Here is a 17058-nt window from a genome sequence, read left to right on the forward strand (position 1 = left end):
GAGACTGTGTGTGTGTGTGTGTGTGTGTGTACATGTGTGCGTGTCAAGGTCATCATGCAAAATGTCTTCGGTATTGCAGGTTACAATCACAAAGTGTTTGAAAGCATTACCCCTAAACCATACATTTCCTCCAGCAGTGTCTGTTTGAGGTTCACCTTGATGAGTGACTTTCAGGGGCCTCGTCCCTCCTCGTGCCTTGGGGAAATCCCAACTAGTCAGGAACCTGGGATCTGGGAACCCTGGCTCTGCAGTCTGATCTTGCTGCCACATTTCGAATCTTTATGAGTCTCAGAGTGGCTCCAAAACTATGATTTTACTGCTACAAGACACAGCTCCTGCCCCATTACGCAGAGGCCCTCGCATGGGAGGAGGCCCCAAAGAGTCAAATTTAGAACCTCTGAGTAATAAACGCCAAATTCGTAAGTGACCTCTGGGTAGGAAAGGAAAAAGATGAAATATCAAAAAGTTAAAGTTTAATGAAGCTTTGTAGTGAGTCCACAGATGTTCAAGTATGATTCTCTACACTTGTTTGATATATTTTCTAATAGGAAAATGAAATGTTAAAAAAAAGGAATCAAACTTGAAATTTCACTGACATTTACGCTTCAGGTTCTTGTGTATTTTACTAGTTCCTAATTGTCTAGGGGTGGGGTTTAGGGTTCATAAAGTTTATTCCATTCTCATTCCTATAATGTTTTAGCCACTAGTAGACAAAGGGTCCTAGCTTATCTCCAGGTGGTCAACACACTGACAACAACAGTGCAGGCTCCCCACCCCACCCAAGCTTGTTCAGTAGTGTCCGTCTGGTTCAGAACAGTTTCCCACGGTCAGACAATTTAGGTTCCCATAGCCTATATGCTCTAACTTAGCACAACATCCTGGAAACACCACTGGCCAGACTCACCATAATAATTAACAAAGAGCACCCTACTCAGCCATAGAAAAAGAATGAAATAATGCCATTTGCAGCAACATAGATGGACCTAGAGGTCATCGTACTAAGTGAAGTAACTGAGAAAGAGAAAGGCAGATATCATATGACATCATTCATATATGGGATCTAAGAAAATGATACAAATTCTATTTACAAACCAAAAACAGACTCACAGACGTAGAAAACAAACTATGGTTACCAAAGGGGAAAGGGTCGGGAGGGATAAATTCGGGGTTGAGGATTAACAGACAAACACTTTTATATATAAAACAGATAAACAACAAGGACCTACTGTATAGCACACAGAACTATATTCAGTTTCATGTAATAACATACAATGGAAAAGAATCTGAAAAAAAATGTATAACTGAATCACTTTGTTGTACTCCTAAAACTAACACTGTAAATCAACTACACTTCAATAAAAAAATTTTTTTAAACTATCACAAATATGGGGGAGGGGGGTGACGTTGCTTACAGTTATTCTGTTCCTATAAACTACAAAAAAGAATGAAACAAAATAAACCATAAAGATGAATGTACAAGGAGGATTTATAAACAAAAACATGACCAGATAATTTGTGCAAAATATAACCAGAGCTACAGGAAGAGAGAGGCAGGAGATGACGGAGGAGGAAGAGGCCTTGGCCCAACCCAGGGGCAGGGGGCGTGGGGGCTCTGGGAGGATCCGAAGATGATCTTAGAAGGATTCTAAGCTGCATTGAGAAGCATTTAAGTCACAGTTAAAAGAGAAGCTAAACTAGTAGATTAGGATACTTTCCTAATACTTTTTCTATGGTTAAATTCTCACTTTTGTAAGAAAATCGTGTCCTAGTCAGCTGCCTGAGCCTGATCTTCAGCAAGTCCTGTGGTCCCTCCGGGGCCCCTCGTTTCCTTGTCTGCCGATCCAGATGGGGCCCAGCCTCGCTGGAAGGGTCTGTCTGGGCGATGGGGCCCTGACTCCAGGGCTGCTGGCTGCCTGCGCCACGTGGATCATGTGACTCCCACAGCAGGGGATGCGAGGCCGCTGCCCCTGGGTGCTCTGGGGGCCAGCCTGCAGCCACGAAGCCGGACTGCACAGAGCTGGGCAAAACAACGCCTTCCCATGGTTGTCAAACTGACTCTTTTTATGACAAATGCCATCTACTGACAAAACACAGTGCCCACTTTTCTCTCCAGCTTTTTTTGGTTTCTTTCTGGCATTATTATTATTATTATTATTTTTATCACAGCTAAGAAGTAAGACCGAAAATGTACACACGGCACTACTGTGTTTGCCACCTTTTACAGCAACATCATCAAGGCTGTCATAATGCCAAACATCCACCAGTGTCAACGCCAGACATTCACCCATGTCACCTGTTGACCATCAGAGCTTTCCTTGTCTGGGCGGAAGGGAAAAAGCACCATGACCAGGCCTTCCCCAGCTCACGCACTCACAGCACAAAAACAATGCTGCACTTTATTTCTCTGGCATCCGAGTTTTACAATAAACCCCGACTGAGTGAGCAAAACAACTTCTCATTTTCAAGCTGTTTAAATAAACAGGACCACTTAAAAGAAAGCAGCACTGACTACAAGCACAGACCATGATTTAACTGTACACAGTTCCACACGAAAATCCAATCTGCCAGGCTGCGTGAAAGTTTGGGAGATCTGATTCTTTTATTCTTAAGCTGTCAGTTTAAATTCAACTCCTGTTAGCAGTTACTCAAGATTATTTCCACTTACTTGGCTTCACTGGAAGAGTCAATTGGTGACTTCAACCCTAAATAAAATAAAATTAAAAAATACTGTTTAAGATGGATATGTCGGTTGTCTGCTCTGGACGTGGAACCGTTGAACGATCCTTCGTGGGCACTGCTTCTCGGTCAATGTGGCCAAGGAAAGTCTGCATCACCTACCAGGCTGTACACCCCGCTCAGCGCGAGGATCAGGTAGCATTTGTCAATTCTGCAAGGGCCCACTCCAGAAACATTCATAACAGAACACTGGTATTTCATTATTTGTTTTGTTTTTAAAATTTTCAACCTTATAAGTGTTGACCCTCTAATTCATGGCCATCGTAAAGTATATCCTGGTATCCCCTCCATAAAACAGATTATTACCAAAATTTAGAATCTGAACACACTTGCTAAAGGAACATTTAACCCCCTTAAAGGGACTGACTGCTTCTTACTTTTACCGTACTTTTTGTATACCAGTAATTAATATGGCAATAAATGCTTTATAGTGTAAAACAGACCTAAAAGACTGTCCGTTTACAAAATGACTGTCATCACGACTGGCATATATGTATATATATATATATATCACGTCTTATTACTATAAACACTTGAAGAGAAACCAGGCTTCAAACACACACACAGACCCACACAGAGAAATACACAGATGTATATTTAATTGACTCAAATCTGTCCTCACTTCACCTGGCCTGTCAGTGTCAAGGAAAGATGACAGACATGCATCTTTATAACAGGGGCTCCCATGGTGGGGTTTCAGGGCACTATGGATCTCTGAATTGTCTGCTCATGTCGGGTGATTCTGCAGACATGGATTTTTCCAGGCAGACAGTCCATAGATGTTTTTCTTCAAATTCCTAAAAGAACCTGGGATTATCAAAAGGTAAAAAACAAACGAACAAACAAAATACAAACCACTGAATTAGAAGACAGAGGAAAAGGAGACAGTCAGAGAGCGAAGGGCACAAGCTGAAGAGACTGAGGAGAACGGCGGGCTGTTCTGACTAAACCGGGTGCTGGGCAGGGCCTTTCGGAGGATTAGAGGAAACAAATCCTAAGAAGATGGCAGAGTATGAAGCACCAGAAATCTGCCTTCCCTTCTGAACAACTACTACACCAGCAGAATCGGTCTAATGTGATTACTGTGGAACTCAGGAGTCAAATGAAGGCTAGGAACTTCAGGGGAAGGCTTGGATGGTAAACTGTGACTAATTTGGGTCAATTTCAGGTCTTGGCACAAGGAGCCGTTGCCTGGTCCACACCCCTTGGCAGCAGCACAGCTTCCACAGGGAGCCAAGGCAGGCAAAAAGGACCCTGTCCTCCAGACTTTGCGGATCTGGGCTCTGGTCCTGATTGCTGATGCTGATCACAGAACTGCAAACTGGGCGGCAGCCACTGATTTGCACCCTCCTAAACTGTTGCAAGCCCTTCCCCTCCAGCTGAAGTGGGGCATTTAAAAGGCTGACACCCTTTCTCCACCTCATCCTCCTTTTTATTTTTCTCTTTTTCTCCTTTTGAGAGCCAGACATTAAAGATTAGGACATAAAAAGCAACTGCATATACGGGGAAAATTCCAAAGTGATTTGCCTAGGCAAAGGTGCAGGCTCAGAAGAGACCAGAGAAGACCTATAGTTAACACCCCAGGCTGATCCTTGGCACAGACATAGCCTACAATAATCAAAATACCAAAAACAGCAAAAGAAAGATAGGAACAAAAGCCAGCAAACTCTGGCAAAGGGAGAGAATCCAATTTCCAGAGTTAACCACTTTACTAGATTCAAAAGTTCAGGCTTCAATAACAGCAATCACAGCCATACAAACAACACAAGAAAGTATGGCTATCCCAAATGAAATCAACAGGAACCGTGCCTAAAAAAAACCTGACGGCAGTGCTACTAGACAAAGATGTCAAAACAACCATCTTAAAGATGCTCAAAGAACTAAAGGAAGATGTAGGGAAATTCAAGGAGATTATGTAGGAAGGAAATGGAAATATCAATAAGAAGACAAAACCTAAAAGGAAACAAAAACGTTCTGAGGCTGAAAAGTACAGTAAATGAAACAAGGCAGAGTTGAGCTGGCAGAAGAATCAGTGAACTTGAATATTGGACAGTGGAAATTACCAAGCAGAGGAACAGAAAGAAAAAGAGATCAAAGGAAAGAGAACAGAGACTAACATATGTGTTGTGGAAATCCCAGAAAAAGAAGAGAGAGAGAAAGGGGAAGAGAAAATTTGATGAAATAAAGCTTGATAACTCCACAGATGGGATGTAATACATGAATATAAACAGCTAAGAAGTTCAACAAACTCCAAGAAAGAGAACTCAAGGAGACCCACACAAAGACACATTATAATCAAACTTTCAAAAGCCAAAGATAAAGAGAGAATCCTGAAGGTAGCAAGAGAAAAGAAATGCATCACACATAAGGGATCCTCAATAAGATTATCAGACTTCTCATCAGAAAAGTTTCCAAGGCCATTAGAAAGTTGGCCTAACTCAAAGTGTTCGAAACAAAAAAAAAGGCAACCAAGAATCCTTTATCTGGCAAAACTGTCCAAAGAGTATGGGAGAAAGCAACACTTTCTCAGAGAAGCAAAAGCTGACGGAGTTCATTATCACTAGACCTGCCCTAGAAGAAACACTCAAGGGAGTCCTGCAGGGTGAAATTAAAGGACACAAGACAGTAACCGGAAGCCATCTGAAGAAATAAAGATCTCAGTAAGGGGTAAATACAGGGGCAATCATGAAAACTAATATTACTGTAACACAGGTTTGCAACTCTACTTTTGGTTTTATACGTGATTTAAGAGAATAATGTGTTTTAATTATTAGCCTAAAAGCTAATACTATTGTAGCTTTGGTTTGTAACTCCATGCATTTAAAATAATTATTAATTGATGTTATGAGGTCCACAATGTATAAAGATGTACTTTTGGGGCATCATCAACCCAAAGGGATGGAAACAAAGCTATAAAGGAGCAGAGTTTTGTATGTTATTGAAGTTAAACTGGTATAACTTCAAATTAGAATGTTATAAAAAATGAAAGAAGACATAAATAAATGGAAACACATCCCATGTTCATGGGCTGGAAAGCTTAATATTATTAAGATGGTCAGTACTACCCAAAGTGATCCCAATAAAGCTTTTTTGCAGAAATAGAAAAACTCATTTTAAAACTCATATGGAATCTTAAGGGACCCTGAATAGCCAAAACAATCTTGAAAGAGAAGAACAAAGCCAGAAGACTCACGCTTCCCGATTTCAAAATTTACTACAAAGCTACTGGAATCAAAACTGTGGTAATGTCAGAAAGACAGACATACAGACCAGTGGAATAGGACAGACAGTCCAGAAATGAACCCATGCATACATAGTCCAGTGACCTTTGACAAGGGTGTCAAAGCCATTCAATGCGGAAAGGACAATCTTTTCAACAAATGATGCTGGGAAAATTGGATATCCACGTGCAAAAGAACGAAGTAGAACTCTTACCTAACACCATATAAAAAAATGAACCCAAAATGGACCAAAGATTTAAATAGAAGACCTACAATTATAAAAATTTAGAAGAAAACATTGGGGAAAAGCTTCATGGCAACACATTTGGCAGTGATTTCTTAGACATGATGCCGAAGGTACAGGCAACAAAAGAAAAAATACACAGACTGGACTTCATGAACATTTTTTAAATTTATGCATCAAAAGACACTATCAACAGAGTAAAAAGGCAGCCCACAAAACGGAAGAAAATATTTGCAAATCACATGCCTGATGAGGAATTAATATCCAGAATACATAGAGCACTCTTAAAATTCAACCACAAAAATCCAAACAACTTGATTAAAAAATGGCTGAAGGACCTTAACAGAAGGTATACAAATGGCCAATAAGCCCATGAAAAGATGCTCAACATCACCGATCATTAGGGAAATGCAAATCATAACTACAATGAGATACGCTCACAACCATCAGAATGGCTACTACTATCAAAAAAAAAAAAAAAAACCCAAACCCAGAAGATAATAGATGTTGGCAAACAAATTGGAAGCCTTGTGTACCATTGGTGGGAATGTAAACTGATAAAGCTGCTGGAGCCAACAATATGATGGTTTCTCAAAAAATTAAATGTAGAATTACCATATGATCCAGCAATTCCACTTCTGGGTATATAATCAAAAAAAACTGAAAGCAGAGACTTGGACAGATACTTGTACACCCATATTCATAGTAGCATTATTCACAATAGCCAAAAAATAGAAACAAGCCAAATACACATTGACAGATGAACAGATAAACAAAAGTGATGCATACATACAATGGGATATTATTCAGGCTTAAAATGGAAGGAAATTCTGAGACATGCTACAATATGAATAAACCTTGAAGACATTATGCAAAGTAAGCCAGACACAAAAGGATAGATATTGTATGATTCCACTTATTTGAGGTACGTGGAGCAATCAAATCCTTAGAGACAGAAACTAGAATGCTTGTTGCCAAGGGTTGGCAGGGGAGGGATGGCAGGTTGCTTAATGTGTATAAAATTTTAGTTTTGTAAGATGAAAAGAGTTCTGCAGAAGGATGGCGGTTATGGCTGTATTTAATACCACCAAACTGTACACTTAAAAATGGATGAGACAGTAAATTTTACATATTTGTATTTCACTACAATAAAATTTTTTTAAAGACTAAAGTTAGTGGAGATAATGAAAACAAAGTAGAGGTAAGAAAGGATAATGTTACCATGTCCTAAATATTGTCATGGCAAGTGTTTCACATGCACTTACTCTCTGAATCACAGCTCAGCTGTGGGTGGTTATTAACCTTACTTTATCTATGAGAAAACTGAGGCACATTGAAATGAAGTAATTTGTCCAAGATCACACAACTAGTAAGGAGCAGTGCTAGGATTCAGACCCCACAATCCAGCTCCAGACCCACACCCTTAGCAACTGTACCATAATCTGGCTTCCAAAGGAGATGGGAGGAAAGCTACAGTGGGTGTCTCCCCCACCACGCTCAGCCTGGGAGCAACAGAGCACTGGGACCCAAGGCTGGGTCTGAGCTGGGTCTGAGCTGGCTGATTGGGGAAGGGGTGTGCATGGGAGGAAGGCAAGCTAGAAGCCCTTTGAGTCCTCTTCAGTCTCCAAGGTGTGATTCTAAGGTGGCACAGAGTACAACCAGAGCACTGGCTTCCGTCCCAAAGGAACAGGCTCTGTATCTAAAGGAGAAACCAGAGCCAAGCCTCATTTGTTCACCAGTATTCATATTTCATACATTTCAATAACTGCACCTACTGTGAATGTTCACCTGTGCCAGGCACTGCCTAGTGCTGAGCAAAGTAGACGTGGTCCTTGCCCCTACCTCTTGTTTGGATATTAAACAAGTAAATATTAACAAACCGGGAAGTACAAGGAAGTACAGGAAACAAGTGTGGTGTTGCAATGGATAAAAGCAGGGGCCAGGGATGTCCTTGGACCTCCCAGGGAAGACCTCACCGAGGAGGTAACAATTAAACTTGGAACAGAGCAGGACCCTGTCAGGCCTTCCAGGGGATGGACCACCCACCCTATTGTTTTTAGAAAAGCTTTAGCTTCCTAGGCCTTCCCCAAGATGCAAAGAAGGAAAATTTAATCAGAGAAGTGAGAAAAGGCAGAAACACAGGACAGCAGTCAAGCACGACAAAATCATTACAGTTTAGCCATAAGACAAAGTCAAGGATTTTTAGTCCCTCCTCAACGGCTATGGATAAAATCCAAGCCATGCCCTTGCATTGTTTTGCAGACACTAAAACCCCCACCAGGTGGAAGAAGTTAACTGCATGCTGACCTCTAGCATGGAGACTCCAGACCGGCTGAAACCAGAAGGTTGATGACTGAGATTCCCAAAATACCACCCTGCTACCTCACCATCCACCAATCAGAGAACTGTTCATGAGCTGATCATGTTCCTCACAACCCTCTCCCTCACTTTGCCTTTAAAAACCCTTTCCATTAAAGCAATCAGGGAGTTTGGGTCTTTTGAGCATGCGCTGCCGCCATTCTCTTTCTGTGGCCTTGCAATAAATGCTGTGCTTTCCTTCACCACAACCTGGTGTTCGTAGATTGGCTTTGATGAGCATTGGGTGAGAAGACCCAAGTTTAGTTTGATAATAAACAGAGAAGAAGAGAAAGTGCCAGCTTCTTCAGAAGCTGCGGAATAAGAATTTCAGGCAGAAATTCTGAAAGGGTGGCATAGGGGTGGGAGAATTCGGTGTGTCTGGATCGCTGACAGAAAGCCTGTGTGGCCAAGGAGGTGAGCCGTGAAGGTGGGCCTGGAGACAGCTCGTGCTGGACTTTGAAGGCAATGTATGGAAAGCGAATTTTATTTCAAGTGCAAAGGGGGAGCCTCTGAGGGTTTTTAAAAACCAGAGAAGTTAAATGGTCTGATGCATCTTCAAATGGTCACACTGGCTGCTTATGTGGAGAATGAATTGGATGGCAGAGGAAGCAGGGAGCCCAGCGGGAAGACACCACCGTGCAGATGAGAGACCGTAGCAGATCTAAGGGGGGGCAGTAGCTGCTGGGGAAGGTGGAAATCAGCAAAGTGTTCTTCTGTGTTTTTCAGATGGGTCTGCTAGAGAGCATCTTACGGAATGAGAAGAATTAACTAGTTTAAAAAGAGAGAGATTCACGTTGTAAAAGACAGAGAAAGTGGGTCCACGGAAGGGGAGAGGGGAGCATGGGGCAGATTCAGGTAGGTTTGCCCATCAGGTCACTGGATGCAAGGAAGCATTCCTTCGGAAAGGTTCCAACGTCTGGATGAAGCTCCAGTAAAACTCGGAGGAGGGATAAGAGACCTGGAGTGAGGAAAAGGTGGGAAGCGGGGAGAGAATGGGAAGAGAGGGTGTGTTCTGAAATGTGGATAGAACACCACAGACAAGCTCCTACAGGGGCTGGTCTGCCAGGTGGCAGGCAAGAAAGCCACTGCAGGGTTCCACTCCGAGGGCTTCATAAAAAATAGATCTATTCTTAGAAAAGAAGCATTGCTCATTGCTCAGACTGAAACCTGGGCCCCTTACCACTGCGCTCTTTTGCCCTTCATGATACAAGAGGGTGATAAATAGAGCTGGATAAAGAAGCCGGACAGCCCAGCAGGTTCTTGGGCACTTATCCATAGGTCTCGCAAAAATATCACGACACACTCTCAAAATATAAGTTGGTCATATTCCTGCTAATGTAGGCAATGCCTTCGAGTGGGAAAAAAAATAATGCTTCTAAATTTGTGTGTGTGTTTGTGATGATCATGCCATGCAGCACTTGGAAATTAGGAAGTCAAAGGGCAATCTGAAGTGCTAATACACAGAATTCGTGTTCCTTAAAGAAAGGAGTGATTAACTTGATTGCTTTCTGAACTCTTTAATATAATAGTTTAGAGGAAGAAACTGGAGATAAGTACTTTCAGTACTCAAAGGATCCACAAGAAATTGACAACATTAGATGCTTCTGGAAAGAACACGGTGGCTGGAGAGAAGAAGGGTGGAAGACATGTTACTTCTGTACTTTCTGAATTTTGTATCAACTGAAAAACACCTCCAGTATCTGAAAGATCCCAATAGAAAACTGAGGAAAAGAACTGCAAAAAACTGGGAAATATTTTGCCCATTGTTTTTCCAAGCATTGATTCAGCTTTATACCTGAATTTCTCTCTGTATGAACCTTTTATTAATGTAGGTTGTTTCCCCCCCCCCGTTTCCTCCACATATTTTGAAGCAGTACCATGTGATTACTCTCTCTGTGTTACCTACAGATCTTGATTCAGCTCTTGTTAAAACTACAAGAAGACTAGAGTTCCAGCATCTGTTCAGAAGGTGGTCTGCTATTTACCGTAAAATGTGGTACCATGTTTTTTTTTTTACTCCCAGGTTAAGTCTTGCACTCCCAGTTGGACAACAGGAAGGGAATATCTTACAAAGAGACAAACTTCATCAGGAGCTCTTAACTTGTCTTAAAACTTGAATTACAGCACCAGAACCCAGCAGAGAAACAAGGTAACAGAAAGGAAATAGGCCTTTAACTCACAGTGGGACCCAAATCGAGCTGCAACAAAATAGACTATGTGTTACTTACAGCCTACTCTTAATTTAGACCCAGTTCTTTATTATTAGTATTAGGATGCTTTGATTCAAATTTCATGTATGCAAAATTGTGTATCATCACATTACCAACAGTGCAATTCTCTCTTTCCTCCCTCTTATATATTTGTGACTTTTAATGTGTTTATACAACATCCCACATTCTTACGGAAAATAGAATCAAGGTCAACTATTTCAGCATGAGTGATTTATCAATTACAAACTGAAGGTCCTCAGAAATTTATTTTTACTGGATTGTTTATAAACTGGTGAATAACTGTTGCCCTTTAAAAGAAAAAACAAACTTTCTGTATCTTAGCAACCTCAAAGAGAATAAACCAGATCTTACAGGACTGAAAGCATCTTAAAGGTGCCCTTACTCTCAGCAATTCTGACCTATGAAAATCTGGGTTTACCAAAAATATAAATTTGGGAGAGATTATTTATCTTACAAAATGAATCATAATGAATGTAAAAGTATGATTCAAATGACAAAAATCTGATTTACGTACAGCTTTTTCAGGAATAAATACCCTTTCATTCAGGAAACATTTACCAAGTTCTCTATGTTGAGGCTTCTAGAATGAAATGTTAAACTTTACAAATGTTACTTTTAAAGTTTATCTAATAGTCAGAAACAATCTAGATTCCTTAGTAGAATGAAGAGATCTCACCTTACATTGCTCCTTCTAAAATAGAACTCCAAAAATGCATTCTGGCTATCTTATCTAAACATTTCCGTTGGGCACAAAAGAACAGCATTGTTAACAAACTGCAGAACAAATCAAATTAGTTTGGGGGATGCTTTATCTTTTAAATGCTTTGCCCATCAAAACACCAAACATCCTTAAAACTTTAAGAATTTTACAACTGTGCCAGCATTTTTGTAAGCAATAAACCACTTTTTAAAAATGTTCCCGGTGTGTCCTTCAGAAAACTGTATTATTGTAAATATCAGATGACATCCACATAGAATAACTTAGCTCAAATTCAGAAAAGGGATATTTCCCTTTTTTAAATAGATGTTTTGAAATTGGTTTTACAGGAAAGGAGGTATATTTCTACCTTTTCATTGTTAGAAAGTCACCCCAGGACACCTTGGACTGGATGTCATTTTTAAATCTGATGAGTGTTTAGGAACCAAACACATTCAGCTTCCTCACCTCCTGCCCTCAATAAATGTGTGTGTTTCTCAGTAAACACAGTTCAGCCCAAATCTGGGGAATGTGACTGGGTGGCAGAGTAGGAACAATGTATCACAGCCAGGCCACAGAGAGGACAGAAACCTGTTTTTTCAAAACTTTCCCTATTTTTCACTCAGAACCTCTCATATGTCAACACACAAATAATGTATAGGGGGCTAACTCAAAAAAAAAAAAGGTTTTTAAAAATTTATTTCCATAACTCCAGCCTGTAATTGTGGAAAACACAAGTGACCTTCCACTCTTCCTCCTTTCTACTTTGTTCCCCTGAAAAATGCAAATCTGTAGAAGAATGAATGTCCATTTGCCTGGTACCACCAAAGACATCTCACTATTGTCCCCTGTGTTTAGGTGCACCACTACGAGTGAGGATGATTTGTAAAAATCCCTCTCAAATATCCATCCTAAAATAATCAACATTTTCTTTCTTTTTTATTGAAGTGTATTTGACTTACAACATCGTATTAGTTTCAAGTGTATACCATACTGATTCGATTATTTCCACAGATTACACATCATACAAAGTTACTATGATTGACTCTATTCCCTGTGCTGTACATTACAGCCCTGGGCCGTACATTAGTTCCCTGTGACTTGTTTATTTTATGACTAGTAGTTTGCACATTTTCATTCATTCTTTGATTCAGTCAACAAATATTTACTGAGTCTCTACCATGCACTGGGTGCTACATTGTGTGCTGAAATTATACAATAGCTTCCCAGATTCAAAGTCCTAATTACCCAAGGAATTAAAAGAATCTCAGTCAGGACACAATGCCATTAAACTACGTCAAAATATTTAGAGTCTAAAAAATGCAACAAGAGATATATGGGGGGCTATTTTTGGCTTTACCAAGTGGTTGATGGGGGAATTTTGCTTTGTTTTATTTTATTTTAAATACAGGTGGCAACGAAGTGATTTCATCGCAGAGTGTAAAACTCTGGTCTGGCCCAAAAGCAATCTATTTTCTTCGTTGTACCAGGCCCAGCAAGACCACAATCTGTAACTGGCACCTCCAGGACAGTTTTCCTGTCCCCTAGACCTGTGGATGGACCATGAGACATGAACTTGAGCTGCTCCAACTTGCTACACTTTTCTCCGCGTGCTCTCTCTGAACACATAGATACCATGTAACTGAGGAAATGACACCGTCTTGACTCCCAATCTTTCTGCACTGAAAATTCACCTCCTCCTTCCACTACATTTGGTATCTGTTAAGTGCTACTTTCCCACCGTGCAAGCAAGTGCTCCTTTAGATCTATGATTTGGATTTTCACTGTTGAGAAAGAATTCCAGAAACTAAAAACAAAACAAAACAAAATGAAAAACTGAATCTGGGCTGGAGTAAAAGTGAGCTCATCTGTTGAAATGAGTTCTGTATGTTCTCAAGCCAGAAGAGCACACGCCCAGGAGCATGACAGGCTGCAGGACCACGCTGGAGACATTTCTGTCAAAGATGATGATAATACCGATGCAGTACATACAACATGGCATTACCAGGTGAGTAGGCTTGATTGTATCACTGCTTGAAAGATTAAACTCTGGAGGGAAGTTACCTCCTGTTGGAGTCACCCAGGTCAGACAGACATAAGGAAAATGCCTTACAGGGTTGTGGCTGATTGCGCATTAACCAAGAGGATAGCCAGGAATAATGAAGTCAATCATGGCGCAGAGCAAAAATTCTTCCTTTGTAGATCTAGTCACGGAATCTAGACTAACAAGTAGATTTCTTACGTGCTAAGGAGTCATAAACACGGCAAGAGCCAAGAGGAGGTGCCCCTTCACAAAGAGGCACTCTCTTAGCAAGTATAAAGAAAAGAGCAAGAAAGACATCCTCCAACTTAAAAATGATGACCAGAGCCACAAGCTAGCTTAGTTCTCTCTGTGAAGCCTCAGATGGCGGACTGGGTCTACAAAAAAGTGCATTTTGACAAAATCATCCAAAACGTTCCATCAAACAGCCTGCTCATGCTTAACTGATCCTCTGAGCTTTAAAAACTAACATCACCACTGTCCATAAAAATCTCAGTCTTTTTAGAGTGAAATGTGTTCCATGCATCAGGGACAACATAGCTGTTTTCTCAGTCGGTTTAATTGTTACGTGGCAGATAATATTTCAGTGATGCTTAAAGTTAAAATAATCAAGCATGAAGCCACAACTGAGGTAGATCACTACTTGCATACACGAGCAGCAAAACAAACAGTAATACGCAAGATGTACTTTTAAGCAAAGAGAATGTGAAGACACTGCCAAGCAAGAACTCAAGCAGAATACAGAAAAACTCAGTGTTCCCCAGCCTTCCAGAAATCCTGGCACTTTATTTGGCTAGAAATTTTTAGTCGTAAGATTAGAACGTGAGCAAAAATCATTAATCTGTCCTCACTTGGTTTATTAAGTTAATAGGCTTCTTGTTGAAAACCTAACTCTGTCTGAAGTACCAAGTGTTGATAAGAACGTAATTAACAAAAGTTGATTTGAATAGGTGGATCAGCATTTGGGAAGCAATCTGCTATCAGCGCTTGAAGCTGAAATTTGCATATCATTAGCCTGAGCAATTCCACAACCTGGTGTGGGTCCTAGTTTTCAATCCTCAAGTACAAATGATTAAGACAATCAATTTATTAGGTTCTAACAGCATTTAAAGAAAAAAGACTGGATTTTTATCAGTCATTACTCAGAGGAGGGAAAAGTAGGGTATCCTGAAGTTTTTGAGGTGATAGATTCATAGATACAAAGAGAGAGAGAGAGAGATTGTGTCTCTCTCCTTTTGGGTTATAGAACCCCATCAACTAGAGAACGAATAGATAAAAGATGGAATAATCTCACAGTGAAACATTAGAGAGTAATAAAAATACAGTCACTGTCCTGACAAACAATGGTTATTCTTAGAGATAAAAAGTTAAATGACAAAGTAGAGCCTAGAAGACTACACAGAATATGAAATCATTTTTATAAAATTTAAAAACAAATAAAAATTAAATATCATGGAGATACATACATATGTTATTAAGTTGTATTTTAAACATCAAAGCAATGAAGCTTTGCGCAGTCGCAGCACTGTAGCAAATGAGGTTTATCCGAGGCACAATTATTGTTAATTGAAAACTAAACATCAAAGCAATGAAGACATGAAGTTCAAGATATTAACACTTGAGGCAGAGGAGCAGTACAGGAATTTCCCTTCTGCCCTGCCTGCCTTTCCTCCTTTCTCTCCTCCTTCCTTTTTTTAAAATTGAAATTGAGACTTTAAAAGCATTTTGTGTTCATGAAAAAAAAAAAAAAACCTAGAAAAACATGGGAACATTTCTTAAAAAGAAGGCTTAAATAACCACTGTTCATTCACACAGAAATGCTAATCATTGTTAGTTTTTATGAATTTTGAAATCTTTCCTCTAAATAAACATTTAAAAATAGGTTTAGTTCACAGATGTCTTATATTCTGACCTTTTCAATGAATGAAATACTGTAAGCATTTTCATGTATTTAAATATTGTTTCCAATGTTTGTGGTGGTCAGAATGATATTCAACTTTCAATTTTAATTCTAAGTAGCATTTTTACTTCACTTGTAATACTTTCTTGTGCCATAATTTGAAAAAAATAGATTTTGATCACATCCTGTACAGATTTTACAAGTTGGTTTTCAACAGTTTCAGAGTAACTGCTAAAACAAAATGTTGCTATGAACATTTGTGAATATTGGTTGGAGTTCCTGTTTTCAGGCCTGTTGGGTATACACCTAGGAGTGGAACTGCTGAGTCCTATGATAATTTTATGTTTTCCACAGCAACTGAAAAACTACATTCCCAGCAGAAATGTATGCATTCCAATTTCTCCACATCCTCACCAACACTTGTTATTCTCCAGGTCGTTGTTCATTACAATCCCCCTAGTAGATGTGAAGTGTTATCTCGCTGTGGTTTGATTTGCATTTCCCTAATGACTAATGGTGGTGAGCTTTTCATATGCTTGTTGGCCACTTGCAAGTCTTCTCTGGAGAAATGTCTGCTCAAGTTCTTTGCCTGTTTTAAAATTGCATTGTTAGTCTTTTTGTGTTGCACTGTAATATATAAAGAGTTCTTTATATATTCTGGATGGACACTGAGATATATGATTTGCAAATATTTCCCCCTTTCTGTATGTTGTCTTTTTACCTTCATGATAATGCCCTTTGATGTACAGAAGTTTTTAATTTTGATGAAGTCCAAATTATTTACTTTTTCTTCTGTTACTTGTGCTTTTGGTGTCCTGTCTGGGAATTCATTGCCAAATTTAAAGTCATGAATGTTTACCCCTGTGCCTTTTTCTAAGAGTTTTATGGTTTTAGCTCTTTTAGTTAGGTCTTGGATCATTTTCAGGCAATTATTGTGTACAGTGTGAAACAGGAGTCCAACTCCACTCTTTTGCATGTGGATACCCAGTTGTCCCAGCACCATTTGTTGAAGAGATTATTCTTTCTCCACAGAGTGGTCTTCACACCTTTGTCAAAAATCTATCAGCCACAGGTCCACAGATGGTTGGTTTTGTTTCCGAACTTTCAATTCTATGACATTGATCTCTCTAACTACGACACTATTTTGATTTCTGCAGCTTTGTAGTTTGCAACTGGGAAGCATGAGCCTTATTCTCTCCTTTTTCAAGACTGTGTTGTATTTTATTTATTTTTACTATTTATTGTCTCTTCTCTCCCACTACAACAGGGGCTCTACTTGGATGAGGTTTTTGTCCGTTTTGTTCACCGCTATAGCCCAGCTGCTAGAAGTGGGTTTATCATACAATAGATGCTTAGTATTCGCTAAATGAATGAACGGGATCTTGAGGAGACAGAATCATCCACAGCTCAGAGAAAACTGTGGCGGTGAGAGGAGGAAAGGAGAGAGGAGGGAGGAAGACAAGACCAAGTTGATCAAATCCTGTGAGAGGAGAGTTGCAACAGTAGGAAGGTGGGGTCACTGAGGCTTGGGCTCCAGTGACAAGGGACCCTTTCAAAACTTTATTGTCAGGAGGCAGGAGCAGCAGCAGCCATTCTGCTGTGTGAGTCAGTCTTCAGTAATTCAAACGTA

The 17058-nt window shown here is 40.0% G+C and overlaps 2 protein-coding genes and 1 pseudogene across 4 annotated transcripts in view; 2 read left to right on the forward strand and 1 right to left on the reverse strand.

Annotated features, from left to right (window-relative positions):
* SMAD9 (SMAD family member 9) overlaps positions 1-17058 on the reverse strand; it is a 51710-nt gene that overhangs the window by 21336 nt on the left and 13316 nt on the right. The gene's annotated exons all lie outside the window — the stretch shown is intronic.
* Positions 2743-17058, forward strand: part of LOC140701043 (uncharacterized) — a 34497-nt gene continuing 20181 nt past the window's right edge. The window contains exon 1 of the mRNA XM_072975906.1: positions 2743-2871. Within this exon, the coding sequence (XP_072832007.1) occupies positions 2743-2871 (129 nt within the window). The remainder of the gene's footprint in view (positions 2872-17058) is intronic.
* On the forward strand, positions 15034-15116 carry LOC140685586 (U4 spliceosomal RNA; annotated as a pseudogene).

This window comes from Vicugna pacos, chromosome 14 (genome assembly GCF_048564905.1).
Source record: "Vicugna pacos chromosome 14, VicPac4, whole genome shotgun sequence".
NCBI lineage: Eukaryota > Metazoa > Chordata > Mammalia > Artiodactyla > Camelidae > Vicugna > Vicugna pacos.